Below are 16,827 nucleotides of genomic sequence, written 5' to 3'. Positions count from 1 at the left end.
ATAAAATTTCTCCCAATAACATTTTAGAAAATTTACTTCTCCTGCTGTTGTTGCATCAAAGCCGTAGCGGCATTTGTCAATCCTGCATGGGCTGAATTTACAGCTGAACTTCCTGTGGCCGTTGTAGGTTCCATGGTGTACATATCCCTTAAGAGGCGAGCTATGGGTACATTACCAATTGTCTCCTTAAAGAATAAACTCTCTATGGTACCCGTTCTTATCGAACGCAATGAAGGCAACAGCAACAACAATCTGCCAAAACGTGTGGCCTGACGTGGATAACGTATACGCACATGATCCGAGAGTATACATTGGGCCTGATCCTGTAGCATTTCCACAGGTTGAATATCACACAACCCGGGAACTTCGGGAGAGAAGAGAGCAATGGCCTTCATACAACCCACCTCACTGCCATCGGGAGCTATTTGACGAAACCGCAATAGGATTTCTTGTATTGTCTTAATTTCACCTTCCGTAGTCTCATCTTGAGGCAGACGCTCCTTGATCATGGATGATTCAAAAATGGGTGTTAAATCCAAAGGTATTATCCATTGGGCCAGATTGAGAAGGAATAACTCCTTCCAGGATTCCTGAGAAACAAAAAGAGATAAAAAGATATTAAAAGTTTTGAAATTTCAAAGAATTGGGGACCATATAGACAAGCAAGAGCGTGCTAAGTTCAGCCGGGCCGAATCTTATATACCCTCCACCATGGATTGCATTTGTCAAGTTCTTTGCGCGGTATCACTTTTTAGGCAAACAAAGAATAAAGGATAAAAATTTTTATGCTATTGGAGATATATCAAAATATAGTCCGATTCGGACCATAAGCGAATTGAATGTTGAAGACCATGGTAGAAGTCATTGTGTAATATTTCAGCCCATTTGGATAAGAAATGCTTGTAGTGGCTCAAGGAGCAAAATCGGGAGATCGGTTTATATGGGAGCCGTATCAAGCTATAGGTCGATTCAGACCATATTGGACACGTATATTGAAGGTCATGGGAGAAGCCGTGGTACAAAATTACTGCCAAGTCGAATGAGCCCTCCAGAGGCTTAAGAAGTCAAAACATACCATCACGTGCAAAGTTTCAGCCAAATCGAATAAAAATAGAGCGCTCTCGAGGCTCAAAAAGTCAAGACCAACGACCGGCTTATATGGCAGGATGTGGACCGATTTCGACCATACTTAGCACTGTTATTGAAAGTTATACCAAAACACCACCAGTAAAATCGGGCGATAACTGCGCCCTCTAGAGGCTCAAGAAGTTAAGGCCCAAGATCGGTTTATATGGCTGCTATATTAGGTTATCAACCGATTTGAACCATACTCAGCACAGTTATTGAATGTTATACAAAAAAACCACGTGCAAAATTTCAACCAAATCGGACGATAACTGAACCTCAAGAGGCTCAAGAAGTCAAGGCCCAAAATTTGTTTATATGGCAGCTATATTAGGTCTTGAACCGTTTTGAACCATACTTATCACAGTTGTTGGAAGTGATACCAAAACACCACGTGCAAAATTACACTCAAATCGGACAAGAATAGCGCCCTCTAGTGGTTCAAGAAGTCAAAATCCAACAACGGTTTATATGACAGCTATATCGGGTTGTAAACCGATTTCAACCATACCTAACACAGTTGTTGGAGGTGATAACAAAACATCACGTGCAAAATTTCGGTCAAATCGGACGATAATTGCGCCATCTAGAGGCTCAAGAAGACAAGACCCAAGATTTATTTGGCAGCTATATCAAAACATTGACCGATTTGGCCCATTTACAATCCCAACCGACCTACACTAATAAAACGAATTTGAGCAAAATTTCAAGCGGCTAGCTTTACTCCTTCGAAAGTCAGCGTGCTTTCGACAGATAGACGGACGGACGGACATGGCTAGTGCCATCTAAAATATCATGACGATCAAGAATATATATACCTAATGGGGTCTTAGAAGCATATTTCATTGTTCAATTTTGTAGAAAAATATATTGGTCTCTTTGGTAGCTATATCCAAATATAGAGCGATCTGAACCATATACGATGTGGAAAAGACTAACACAAGTCACTGTATCAAATTTCAGCGAAATCGGATTATAAATGCGCCTCTTATGGCCCCAAAACCTAAAACCGAGAGATCGGTCTATATGGCAGCTATATTCAAATCTGAACCGATCTGTGCCATATCGCAGAAGTATTTCAAGGAGCTTACCTTAACTCACTGTCTCAAATTTCGTCGACATTGGAAAATAAATGCTCCTTTTATGGGCCAAAAACCTTAAATTGAGAGATCGGTCTATATGGCAGCTTTATCCAAATCTGAACAGATCTGAGTCAAATCGAAGGAGGATGTCGAAGGGCCTAACACAACTCACTGTCCCAAATTTCGGCGACATTGGACAATAAATGCGACTTTTATGGGCCAAAAACCTAAAATCGAGAGATCGGTCTATATGGCAGCTATATCCAAATCTGAATCGATCTGGGCCAAATTGAAGAAAGCTGTCGAAGGGCCTAAGACAACTCACTCTCCTAAATTTCAGCAAAATCGGAAAATTAATGTGGCTTTTATGGGCCTAAGACCCTAAATCGTAGGATAGGTCTATATGGCAGCTATAACCAAATCTGGACCGATCTGGGCCAAATTGAAGAACAATATCGAAGGGCCTAACACAACTCTTTGTCCTGAATTTCAACAAAACCGGACTACAAATGTGGCTTTTATGGGCCTAAGACCCTAAATCGGCGGATCGGTCCATGTGGCAGCTATATCCAAATCTGGACCGATCTGGGCCAAATTGACGAAGAATGTCGAAGGCCCTAACACAACCAACTCACTGTCCGAAATTTCAGCAAAATCGGATAATAAATGTAGCTTTTATGGACGCGAGACCTTAAACCAAGAGATCGGTCTATATGAAAGCTATATCGAAATCTGAACCGATCTGCACCAAATTGAAAATGGATATCCAAGGCCCTAACACAACTCACTGTTCCACATTTCAGCAAAATTGGATAATAATTGTGGCTTTTATGGGCCTAAGACCCTAAATCGGCGGACTGGTTTACATGGCGCTATACAAAGATATAGTCCGATATAGCCCATCTTCGAACCTAATCTGCCTATGGATGAAAAACGAATCTGTGGATAGTTTCAGCTCAATATCCCTATTTTTAAAGACTGAACCGTGATTTCAACAGACAAACGGACAGACATTGCTAGATCGTCTTAGATTTTTATTGCTAGATCGACTTACAGCTTGAAATTTTGTACAGACTTAACATTGATGTAGATCGTTGGGGATTGCTAATGGGCCATATTAAGATATAGCTCCCATATAAACCGATCTCCAGATCTAATTTCTTGAGCCCCTACAAGCCGCAAGTTTTGTTCGATTTGTCTGAAATTTTGCATGTGATGTTCTAGTATGACTTCCAATAAATGGGCTAAGTACGGTCTAAATAGGTCTATAACTTGAAATAGCTCCCATATAAACCGATCTCCCGATTTGACTTCTTGAGCCCCTGGAAGTCGCAGTTTCTCTCCGATTTGGCTGAAATTTTGCTGGTAGGGTTTTGTTATGACTTCCAACAACTGTGTCAAAAACTGTACAAATCGGTATATAACCTGATATAGCTCCCATATAAACCGATCGCCCGATTTGACTTCTTGAGCCCCTACAAGGAGCAATTTTGGCCCGACTTGGCTGAAATGTTGTATGTAGTGTTTTGTTATGACTTCCAACAATTGTGCAAAGTGCGGTCAAAATCAGTCTATAACCTGATATAGCTCCCATGTAAACCTATCTCTCGATCATCCTTGTTCGGTTCCTAGAAGCTTTAAATTTTGTTGGTTTGACAGAAGTTTGGTATGTAGAATAATATTATGCCCTTAACTTATTTTGTATAAATTTTAGCAGAATCCATGGTGTTGGGTTCCCAAGATTCGGCCCGGACGAACTTAGCATGCTTTTACTTGTTTTTTTGTATCCTCCACCTAGTATAGGGGTATTCTAACTTCGCCATTCCGTTTGTAAAACATCGATATATTGGTCTTAGACCCCATAAAGTATATATAATCCTGATCGCCATGACATTCTAAGTCGATCTAGCATGTCCTTATTTTCGATGGAGAAAATTGAAATTTTGCACAAATACTTCCAATCAGTGCAGGTCAGATGGGATTGTAAATGGGTCATACCGGTGCATGTTTTGATATAGCTGCCATATAAACCGATCTTGGATCTCGACTTCTTGAGCCTCTAGAAAGCGCAATTATTATCCGATTTGGCTATAATTGAGCATGTAGTTATTCTTTTTTACTTACAACAACTGTGAAAAATTTGGTTGAAATCGGTCCATAACCTGATATGGCTGTCTAGTGGATCAAGAAGTCGCAATCCCTATCCGATTTGGATGAAATTTAGCATGACGTGTTTCGTTACGACTTTCAACAACTGTGCCAAGTATGGTTGAAAACGGTCCATAAACTGATATAGCTGTCATGTAAACCGATCTGGGATCTTGACTTGTAGAGCCTCAAGAGGTAGCAATTCCTATCCGATTTCGCTAAAATTTTGCGCGACGTGTTTCATTACAATTTCCAACAACTGTGCTAAATATGGTTTAAATCAGTCCATAACCTGATATAGCTGTCATATAAACCGATCTGGGGTCTTGACTTCTTGAGCCACTAGGGGGTGCAATTCATATCCGACTTGGCTGAAATTTGGCATGACGTATTTTGTTATGACTTCCAACAACTGTGCCAAACACAGTTCATATCGGTCCGTTACCTGATATAGCTCTCATGCAAACCGATCTGGGGTCTTGACTTCTTGAGCCTCTAGAGGTCGCAATTCCTATCCGATTTGGATGAAATTTGACGTAACGTGTTTTGTTATGACTTCCAAAGACTGTGCCAAACACGGTTCATATCGGTCCATAACCTGATATAGCTGTTATATAAACCGATCTGGGAACTTGAAGTCTTGAGCCTCTAGAGAGCGCAATTATTATCCGATTTGGCTGAAATTTTGTACAACGACTTCTTCCATGACCATCAAAAAAAAGTGTCAAATAGGGTTTTAATCGGTCTATATACGTGCCAAGTACGTTTGAAATCGTTCAGGAACCTGATATATCTCCCATACAAACCGATCTCCCGATTTGGCTTCTTGAGCCCTTGGAAGCCACAATTCCGATTGAAATTTTGCATTTGGTGTTATGTTGTAACTCTCAAAAACTGTACCAAGTACGGTCCAAATCGGTCCAGAACCTCATATAGCTTTCATATAACTCGATCTCCCGATTCGACTTATCGAGTCCTTACAAGCCGCAATTTTCGTCCGATTTGGCTTAATATTAATATAGACCAAATTATATTAAGACCAATTTTCTATAAAGTTTGTTAAAAGTTAAAAAATTATTGAAATTCCAATTTTTACTTTTATTTTTTTTAAAAATTATTTTCTTAACTGTTTGTTAAAAATGGTTTTCAAGTTTGCTTGCACAAATTTGTTGTACAAATTTTTTTGTACAAATTTGCTTGCACAAATTTTTTCGCACTAATTTGCTTGCACACATTTCTTTCTTTTCCTTTTTGCCCTTACCTGCAACAAAAGTATCTGATCACTGCGTGACAATGTCTGAAATGGCATCAAGCATTTCACCCATCGCACAGCCATAAAAAGCAGACGGGCTGTGGTCTCCTGCAACATTTCCCACGACATGAGGCGTGAGTCCAGGCCAATCAATTGCTGTGGCAATGGTGGAAACAGTATGGAGTTATGCATTTGGTATTGAATGATTTCCTGACATTTGTCAGGACTTAGAAGGAGTTCAATGAAACCATTCTGGCGTGCAGCATAAAGGGCAGCAGCAGCTTGCTGTTGCTGTTGCGAGGGTGTTGAGATGCTGGTCGTTGCTGTGGCATTCGTTGAGGTTGGGGCTGTTGAGGAAGAGGTTGCCGCAGCCGTTGGCAATGGCATTCCCGCATGTAGACTTGAATGTAAGCCCAAAGTTGTGGGTGGTGGTGGTGTTGTACGGCTCGAGGCTGGAGAGGGTCTTATCTGGGTGAAAGCAGTCAGGTGTGGAGGTGAATTATTCAATGTATTGGAGGGCGATGAAGAGGGTGAGCCTCCATTGTGGGTGCTTAAGTGCATTTGATGTAGGCCCAAATTGCGATTGTTAAAGGAAGAATTGTTGTTGTTGTTGTTGCTAGTCGACAGATGACCATTGTTGCCACCTAGATGTTGTAGGTGTTGTATGCTGTGTTGCAGTGTTATGGGCGAATCGGAAGCATTTGTATGATCTGTTGCCTCGGAGGGTGACAAGGGTTCCTCCGGTTGGCCTTGTGAATGATAGCCAGGTGACAAAGGTGGTGGGGTAGCCGAGGGTGTCTCTGTTTCAACATTGACGCGAGGCGACTCACTGCCCAAAGAGGAACGACCACCCACTGATGATATGGACTGTATGGAAGCCGTGGGCGAGGGTGACGAATAGTGATGGGCCAAAGCGTTTTTACTATAAAACTCCAGGCTGGTGGTGCTGGCGGCTCCATTACTGCCCGCCGATGAGCCCTCTCCTCGACTGGCAGAAGTGGTTGTCAAGTCATAGGTGGCCACAGGATTTGCCAATGAAGCCATATTAGGCCCTGGCACTGAGGCGGTGGAGGCATTATTATGGTTTGCCCCCAGATTGACACTGGCTGCCGCCGCCGTTAAGCCCGGCAGCTTGCTGGTCGCCTCCGCCAAGAGATTGTGATGCATATGTGGCAAAAGATGTGGGGGAAAAGGCAAGTGTGGCGGTGGCACATGTCCTGCAGCCGCATTTGGTCCATGTCCCGGATGATGAAAGGCCGTAGGATGTGGAGTTCCATGATGGAAGCCTGCGGCAGCTGCATGATGTGTGGATATATGTGAAGTATAATTGAAGGAGGCGGAAACATTGGTAACCAGCGAAACTGGCAAGTGGCCAGCATGAGGATGAAAGGCTCCCGGATGTGGGGCCAAGCCATTTAGATGGTGATGATGATGATGGCCATGATGGTGGGCAGCATGATGTTGATGCAATTGTGGATGAAGCTTAGGTTTGCGGGGGCCTCTTTCGTGTTGGACAGCTGGAAAGTAAAAGAAAAGAAAGGAGGGGGAATTTTAATTATCTAAAAAAAAATCAAAAAAAGTACTTTTTTGAATTTTTCAGCTTATCACTCGCTTTTTGCTTTGACTGCAAAAGTTAACCAAATTAAATGAAGAACAATATGAAGGCAAATGAATTTTCATATTCTTGTAATACAAAAAAGTTAGATTCGACCTCCAAAATCTCTACCAAATATGATTCAAATCGCTTCATAACCTTATACACCTCCCATATAAACCGGTCTGGGATCTTGAATTCTAGAGCGGCTAGAGGGCGCAATTACTACCCGATTTGGCTGAAATTTTGCATGAAATGTTTTGGTTTAACCAACAACAACTCTGCCCATAATCTCAAAACAGTCCATAATCTGATAAAGTTCCCATATAAACCGTTCTCGGATCTTGAATTCTAGAGCCGCTAGAGGGCGCAATTATTAACCGATTTGGCTGAAATTTTGCATGAAATGTTATGGTTTAACCAACAACAACTCTGCCAAGCATAGTGGAAATCGCTTCATAATTGGATATAGCTGCCATATAAAGCTATTTCGGATCTTGATTTCTTAAGCCGCTAGAGGGCGCAATTATTATCCGATTTGGCTGAAATTTTGCATAAAGTGTTTTGACGTGACTATCAACAACTGTGCTAAGTATGGTTTGAATCAGTTCATAATCTTATAAAGCTCTTATATAAACCTTTTTCGGATCTTGACATTTTGAGGCGCTAGAGGGCGCTGAAATTTAGCATGAAGTGTTTTGGTTTGACCACCAACAACTGTGCCAAGTATGGCCCAAACCGGTGCATAACCTGATATAGCTCCCATATAAACTGATTTCGGATCTTGACATTTAGAGCCGATAGAGGGCGCAATTATTATACGATTTGGCTGATATATTGCATGAAGTGTTTTGGCTTGACCATCAACAACTGCGCCAAGTATGGCCTTCAATAGCATAGCAACTCTCATCCATTATCCTTTGTTTGTCAAAAAAGAGATATCGGCCAAAGAACTTGACAAACTCGATCCATGGTGGAGGGTATATAAAATTCAACCCGGCCGAACTTCGCACGCTATTATTTGTTTTTAATTTTATTAACTTTTTTTCTATAAATTTTATATATACCTAGGTCCTTGCTTCCAACTACTCTAATTCAAAAACAAAAAGTGTCATATTAACTCAATTATACGCTTGAATAGAGATTTTCATTTACCGTCTCAAAACATCTTAAAGAAGACCTCCCCCACATCATGGGGTGTAGAGATAGAAGTTCAAACTTCATGGAATTCCTTGGCAGTCTGCTTTTATGCTGACTTTGCGCAAAAAACTCCCCACATTACAGTAGCAAGAATACTAAGAAACTTAAACACACCCATACACACAGCCCTCGCATATATCAATACACAAACCATGTACAGGACCTGTAATGGAAGAGCAAATATTCTTGGCAAGGCAAAAAAAAAAACTCAAAATGGCGCTGAGGTTTGAGTTTTTGATTTTTGCCACTGTGTATGTTTGCCATTGCTGATGATGTATCAAGCACAAGCAGCATGGGGGTTCAAAGGCAAAATGCCATATACTAGCATAATGCCCCACCCAACTCCCCGGCAGCTATAACCATCCCTTGAACTCAACTAATTTGCATAGAGTTGAAATTATTGCGGGTGCTGACATATGTCAGGGCAGAAACTGAAGATGAAAGATGATGGAGAAAAGTATAAAACTTGAAAGATTATCTTAAGTTGTTGTGTCTGTGCAAATATTGGAGCTGGCAACTTTTTAATTTTCTTTCTTTTTTCTATGGACGAAAGGCGAATGGAAAACGTAGGGTTTATGTGTTTTAAAAGGTTCAAATGGAATGCGGGATAAAGTTTTGCAAAATTTAAAATGGAAAAACCTCAAGAACCCATAAGTCATTAAGATAATTTTTTAATGCCCAAGAAAGGAAGTGAAGGAGTGAAGGCGAAAACTTTACCCACTTTCATTTTCTGAGGAAATGAAGAAAGATGAAGACCAATGAAAATGTATTAGGATAGAATAATTCAAAAAAAAAAAGGAAATAAAAAAGAGGACTAAAGTATTAAATAATTCTTTTCACTGATGTGTAAGAAGTTTGCCCCTGTTCCTTAATGAAATGATCATGTGCAAATTTGCATTTGCATCATCTTAAAAAATTGTCTTAAAATTTATGAAAATATTCATCTTATCAATAATTCATATATAAAAATATTCCAAAAGAATATGAAATATTTCCTGAATATTGTGAAATAATTCCTAAAAATTTGATTAAAATAAGCTAAAAGTTTTTGAAAACTTTTTAAATTTTATTAAATATTACTACACATTAATAATTGGATTTCGAATTTTCATTTTATTTTCATCTTATCAATAATTCCTAAATGACAATAAAAAAAATATTCCTAAAGAGTATGAAATATTTCCTGAATATTGTGATATATTTCCTGAATATTGTGATATATTTCCTGAATATTGTGATATATTTCAAAAAATTTATAAAATTTTCACCTAATTGAATAAATATGCTTAAAGTTTATGAAAACTTTCTCAATTATGATAAAGATTACTAAAATTAAATAATTGGATTTCCAAAACTGTTGGAAAATTTTCTTACAATTTATTAAAATTTTCCTTAATCTAATTCAAAATTTCCTAAAACTCTTAGAAATTCTAGGAGGGAACAACTTTGACCAAATTCTTGTTTCTATACCCTCCACCATAGAATGGGGGTATACTAATTTGGTCATTCTGTTTGCAGCATTTCGAAATATGCGTCTAAGACCCCATAAAGTATATATACTCTTGATCGTCATGTCATTTTAAGTCGATTTAGCCATAACCGTCCGTCCGTCTGTCCGTCAAAAGGACGCAAACTTTCGAAGGAGTAAAGCTAGCCAATTGAAATTTAGCACAAATACTTTTTATTAGTGTAGGTCGGTTGGGATCGTAAATGGGTTAAATCGGTTCATGTTTTGATATAGCTGCCATATAAACCGATCTTGGGTCTTGACTTCTTGAGCCTCTAGAGGTCGCAATTCTCTTCCGATTTGACTGAAATTTCGCACGTAGTGTTTTGATATCTCTTCCAACAATTGTGCTAAGTATGGTTCACATCGGTTCATAACCTGATATAGCTGCCATATAAACCGATCTTGGGTCTTGACTTCTTGAGCTTTTAGAGGCGCAATTATTATCCGATTTGGTTGTAATTTTTCACGTGGTGCTTTGGTATCACTTCCAACATTTGTGCGAAGTATGGTCCATATCAGTCCATAACCTGGTATAGGTGCCATATAAATCGATCTTGGATCTTGACTTCTTGCGAGCGCAATTCTCACCCGAATTGGCTGAAATTTTGTGTGAGGTGTTTTGATATGACTTCCGAAAACTGTGATGAGTATGGCGCAAATCGGTACATAACCTGATCTTGACTTCTTGAGCCTCTAGAGAGAGCAATTATAATCCGATTTGTCTGAAATTTTTTACAACGCCTTCTCCCATGGCCTTCAACATGCGTGTGCAATATGGTTTGAATCTATCTATAGCTTGATACAGCTCCCATATAAACCGATCTCCCGATTTTGCTTCTTGAACCGCGAATCGGACTATAACTGGATATAGCTCCTTCTCCTTCTCGTCCTCCTCCTTCTCCGTCCTTATTCATTATTCTTTGTTTGCCTAAAAAGAGATACTGCGCAAAAAATTCGACAGATGCGATCCATGGTGGAGGGTATATAAGATTCGGCCCGGCCGAACTTAGCACGCTTTTACTTGTTAATTTTAAAAATAGTCCCTAAATTAACCAAAAACTTTCCTAGAATTTATGAAAATATTCAACAAATTATCAACCTAACTATGAAAAAAACCAAAATTCCACCTTTTTTCTTAAAATGTATAGAAATTTATCCTGTATTACAACATTTTTCTTAAATTTCATGAATTTGGTTATAAAATGAATAAATAAACTTCGAAACACAAAAAATGATTTTGTGTTCCTTAAATTTATGAAAATTTACAAAACGTATGAAGAGCTTTCCTAGATCCTATGGAAATGTTTCTATATTTTAGGACAATTTTCTTAAACTGTGTGAAGGTTCTCATAAAATTACATTTTTTTTTATTATTCATAAAACAATTTTGAATTACAAAATTTGTTTTATTCAATGAAATTGTTCTTAATATTAATAACTAAAGTTTGAAATACAAAAAATAATTAAAATTTCCTAAAAGTTATGAAAAGATTTCCTAGAACTTATGAATACGTGTATCGTTTGAAATTTTACATCATGAGAAAGCCTTATGGGAGGGACCGTTTACCACTTTTTGGACATTCGTTTCAAGCTTCTTTGTGATCCTGGTAGTATAATTTTTGGAGAAATATTTTTGTAGAACATTTGAAACCCAACACTTTGGGAAATCAGTCTATTCGACAGAGATTTAAATTGGTATACCCTACACCACTACTTATTGTAATTTATTGAATTTGTTTACACCCTCCAGAAGGAAAAGAGATAGACCCATTCAATAAATATACCGATCAACTCAGAACCACTTTCAAATTCGATTAAGCTATGTCCGTCGGTCCATGTCAATTTGTGTACAAACTACAGGTCGCAGTTTTCACCCATCGTCTTCAAACTTGCTAAAGGCATGTTTTTCGGCCTAGAGACGAAGCCTATTGATATCGAAAAAAAAACCGGTTCAGATTTAAATATAGCTCCCATATATATTTTCGTCCGATTTGCAGCAATAATGCAATAAAATAGCCATTTGTTAACTAGTCCTCTCGACTCTTGACTCTGGACATTACTGGTAAATTTCGTAGAAATCGGTTCAGATTTAGATATAGCTGCCACAGATATATATCGACCGATTTTCACTTTCATGATCACTGCAAGCGCATTTATTTACCAATCTTGCCAAAACTTTGTACAACGCTTTCCTCGACAACTTTAACAATATCTGTAAAGTTTTCACGAAATCGGTTCTGGCATAGATATAGCTCCCATATATATGTTCGTCCGATTTGCAGTATTAAATGCAATAAAATGGTAATTTCTTAACCGATTCTCTTGAAATTTGGTGGAAGCGATTTTCTCTTGACTCTCGTTATTCCTGATGACTTTCATGGAAATCTGTTCAGATTTAGATATAGCTCCCATACATATGCCATTTGTCAACCGTAGTTAGAACATACTTGATAACATTTGAATTTTATATAGCTCCCACTTTGTACTTCTAGGATAGGTGTAGGGTATTAAACAGTCGGCACCGCCCCACTTTTGCCTCTCCTTACTGATTTTTAATACAATCCACCATACTTATATCGTCATTCGGTTTGTAACACATCGAAAAATTGATCTAAGACCCAGCAAAGAATATATTTTCAGGATCGTCTTGACATTCTTAGTTGCTTTAGTCATGTCCGCCCCTCTGGCCGTCCGTCTGTTTTGCCGTCCGTTCGTCTGGCCTCCGTCTGTCTGCCTGTCTGTCGAAAGCGCTCTAACTTTCGAAGGAGTAAAGCTAGGTGCCTGAAATTTTGCATAAACACTTTTTATTAGTGTAGGTCTGTTGGAGTTGTGAATGGGCCAAATCGGTCCATGTTTTGGTACAGCTGCCATACAAACCGATATCGTATCTTGACTTCTTGAGCCTCTAGAGGACACAATTTTTCTAAGTAGGTTCATAATCTGATATAGATCTATGACCTTGACTTCTTGAGCCTCTACAGGGCGCAATTATTATCCGATTTGGTTGAAATTATGCATTTAGTGTTTTGGTTTGACGCCCAATAGCTGTGCTAAGTATGGTCTAAATCGGTTCATAACCTGATATAGCTGCTAAATAAACCGAACTCGAATTTTGAATTCTTGAGTGGCTAGAGGGCGCAATTATTATCCGATTTGGTTGAAATTATGCATGAAGTGTTTTGGTTTGACCCCCAATAGCTGTGCTAAGTATGGTCTAAATCGGTTCATAAACTGATATAGCTCTTATGTATTCCGATCTGGGATCTTGATTTCGTAAGACTCTGCAGGCGCAATTATTATCCGATTTGAAATTCAGCATGAAGTGCTTTGATTTACCATCAACAAGTGAGCCAAGTGTGGCCCAACTCGGTTCACAACCTTATATAGCTCGATAATAAAATGATCTCCCGATTATTCTTCCTGAGCCTCTAGAGGGAGCTGTGATATATTGGGTTGCCCAAAAAGTAATTGCGGATTTTTTAAAAGAAAGTAAATGCATTTTTAATAAAACTTAGAAAGAACTTTAATCAAATATACTTTTTTTACACGTTTTTTCTAAAGCAAGCTAAAAGTAGCAGCTGATAACTGACAGAAGAAAGAATGCAATAACAGAGTCACAAGCTGTGAAAAAATTTGTCAACGCCGACTATATGAAAAATCCGCAATTACTTTTTGGGCAACCCAATATATGGCAATTCTTGTCCTACTTGGTTGAAATTATGCACAATGAACTACACTTTGGTCTCCAACAGCCAAAAAAAGTATGGCCCCAATGGGTTCATAACTCGGTATAATTTCAGCTTAGCAATTCTTATCCATTATCCTCTGTTTGTCTATAAAGAGATATTGGAAAATAAAACTTGACAAATGCGATCCATGGTGGAGGGTTTATAATATTTGACCCGGCTGAACTTCGTACGTTTTTACTTACTTTAATATCAAGTTACCGGGCCGGGCCAATGGTCTCAAAAAGTCATTAGGGGATATCCGTACTTAAGGGGCCTATATCACCATATTGACCGATTCGGATAAAACTTGGCTCTGCTGTTGTAATTCATAAGATAGGGTTTTGGGCCAAATTTCAACAAAATCAGGTGAACATTGAGGCTTCTAGTGGCTCGACAAGTCAAATCCTGTGATGAGCATATATGGGGACTATATCCGTTTATAGACCGATTCGGATCATACTTGGCAAATTATCCGCAAATTTTCCAAATTTCAGCCAAATCGAATGAAAATTGAGGCTTCTAGTGGCTCAAGAAATCAAATCAGGGGATTGGTTTATATGGGGGCTACATCTGTTTGTAGAACGATTCGGATCATACTCGGCATAGATATTGTAGGATCCATGGTGATGGATTCCCAAGATTCGGCTCGGCCAAACATTGCGAACTTTAGCTTGTTCTTTCTCTAGACAATGCTGCTGACAAAATAGTAAAATGGCAAATTCACTTATTCTTTTTCTACACCACCAATTCCAAAGAATTCACCAGCACCAACCATTCACTTAACCCCTCCCCATCCTTCTATACCCTTTCTCTAGACAATGCTGCTGACAAAATAGCAAAATATCAAAAAAGCCTCAAAGCCTTTTTAAAATCAAACATTTCAATTAAGAACAAACATCAGCATTCACTCGCAGCACTCTTCTGTCTGGTGTCAAAAGTAAAAAAAAAGAAATTTTAACGAGCACAAAAGGACACAAAAGTGGCAAAAATCATGCAGCGACAACACGCACAATGCCAAAAAGAACCAAACTTTTGACTCATCAAAATTTTTAACTAAGGACTTAAGTAAGCGTGACAAAAAAAAAGAACAGCATCAAAACAACAGAAAGTAACCAAAATGCTGCAAAAAAGACGAAAGAAGCTTTTGGCAATGAAAGTGGAAAAAAATCTTTACCCAAAAGTCTTACGGCGTTGCTTTTTTGTGGTCTACTCTATTTTTCCCCAAGGCATAACATAAATGTACATTAAAATAAAAAAAATTATATAAAGAATTAAAAAACCAAGAAAATATTTCTATTGCACTTAAGTGTGCTTGTTGAAGGGATCAATCTCAGCTATGGTTTCGCACGAAATTTTCATTGCAATAAGTTTACAACACTTTTGTAAACATTAAAATTTAATAATTTCTGTAAAAAAAAATCTATGAAAAAATAATTTAAGGCTCTATATATGCAGCTATAATTAATAGGATATAGGTATTGATGACAAAATCATCAACGACATGAATTAGAAGACATAACCATGGCTATGTCGTCTAACCATAGATGACATAGTCAAGGATGACATAGTCAAGGATGACATAGTCAAGGATGACATAGTCAAGGATGACATAGTCAAGGATGACATAGTCAAGGATGACATAGTCAAGGATGACATAGTCAAGGATGACATAGTCAAGGATGACATAGTCAAGGATGACATAGTCAAGGATGACATAGTCAAGGATGACATAGTCCAGGATAACATAGTCATAGGCGACCAGAGGATATGGTTACAGACGACACAGACGGGGACCACATATAGTGCAATGTAAGGCCAGGCACGTCAAGGACGACATAATAATAGACGACAAATTCTAGTGTGAAAAAGTACTAGACGGCACAGTCATGGATGACAAATAGGGCATACATGGAGCAGGAATAATTTTTTACGAAAAAAATTTGCGAGGCTCGATACATGCAAAGATAATCAATACGATATAGTTATAGATAAAATAATTATCGATAGCACTTATTAGCAGACATGATAATAACGAAATATTTATAGACAACAAAGTTATAGACGAACTTGTCATAGACGACATAGTCATAGACGACCTAATCATAGACGACCTAGTCATAGACGACCTAATCATAGACGACCTAGTCATAGACGACCTAGTCATAGACGACCTAGTCATAGACGACCTAGTCATAGACGACCTAATCATAGACGACCTAGTCATAGACGACCTAGGCATAGACGACTTAGTCATAGACGACCTAGTCATGGTCATTGACGACAAAATCATAGACGATGTAGTCATAGACGACATAATCATAAAGGACATTGTTAAAGATGGCATAGTCAAAGATGGCATAGTCTTAGAAGACATTGATATAGACGACATAGTGAAGAACAGCATACAGTGCAAAGTTAGGCCCGGCATGCCATGGACGACATACTCACCGACAATATCGGGGCAAAATTTTCAATAAAAACTAAATTCCATGCAGAGATAATCAACACGAAATAGTTATAGTTGAACAATTAAAAGCGTGCTAAGTTCAGCCGGGCCGAATCTTATAAACCCTCCACCATGGATCGTATTTGTCAAGTTCTTTTTCCGATATTTCTTTATAGACAAACAAAGGATAATGGACAAGAATTGCCATGCAGAAACTATTCCAAGTTATTAACCCATTGGAGCCATACTCGATTTGGCTGTTGGAGACCAAAGTGACATTCATTGTGCAAAACTTCAGCCATGTCGAATAAGAATTGCGCCCTATAGTAACCAAAGAAATAAAATTGGGTGATCTGTTTATATGGAAACAATCTCAGGTTAACGACTGAATCTAGCCATATATAACACGTATGTTGAAGGTCATAAAAGAAGTCGTTGTGCAAAATTTCATTGCTCCCTGTAGAGGCTCAAGAAGTCTAATCGGGAGATCGGTTTATTTTGGAGCTTTATCAGGTTGTGACCCAATTTGGACCACACTCGGTGTTGGTGGTCAAACAAAAACACTTCATTCAAAATTCCAGCCAAATCGGATAATAATTGCGCCCCCTAGCGGCCCAAGAAGTTAAGATCCCAAGTCGGTTTATATGGGAGCTATATCATGCAATAAACCGATTTAGACTATGCTTAGTACAGCTGCTGGTCTCCAACGAAATCAGATAATAATTGCGCCCTCTAGCGGCTC

General features: G+C 38.6%; 1 protein-coding gene across 1 annotated transcript in view; it reads right to left on the bottom strand.

The window, feature by feature from the left end:
- Nucleotides 1-32: 32 nt before the first annotated feature.
- Nucleotides 33-16,827, bottom strand: part of LOC106083026 (protein dissatisfaction) — an 89,054-nt gene continuing 72,259 nt past the window's right edge. The window contains exons 4-6 of the mRNA XM_059365697.1: nucleotides 6,667-7,124; nucleotides 5,617-6,537; nucleotides 33-590 (exon numbers count right to left, since the gene is read on the bottom strand). Coding sequence (XP_059221680.1) covers nucleotides 33-590; nucleotides 5,617-6,537; nucleotides 6,667-7,124 — 1,937 coding nt within the window. The remainder of the gene's footprint in view (nucleotides 591-5,616; nucleotides 6,538-6,666; nucleotides 7,125-16,827) is intronic.

The sequence above is a fragment of the Stomoxys calcitrans genome, chromosome 3, assembly GCF_963082655.1.
Source record: "Stomoxys calcitrans chromosome 3, idStoCalc2.1, whole genome shotgun sequence".
In the NCBI taxonomy this organism is placed as follows: Eukaryota; Metazoa; Arthropoda; class Insecta; order Diptera; family Muscidae; genus Stomoxys; species Stomoxys calcitrans.
Note: the sequence above shows the minus strand (reverse complement) of the source record. Positions and strands in the feature narration are given on the sequence as shown.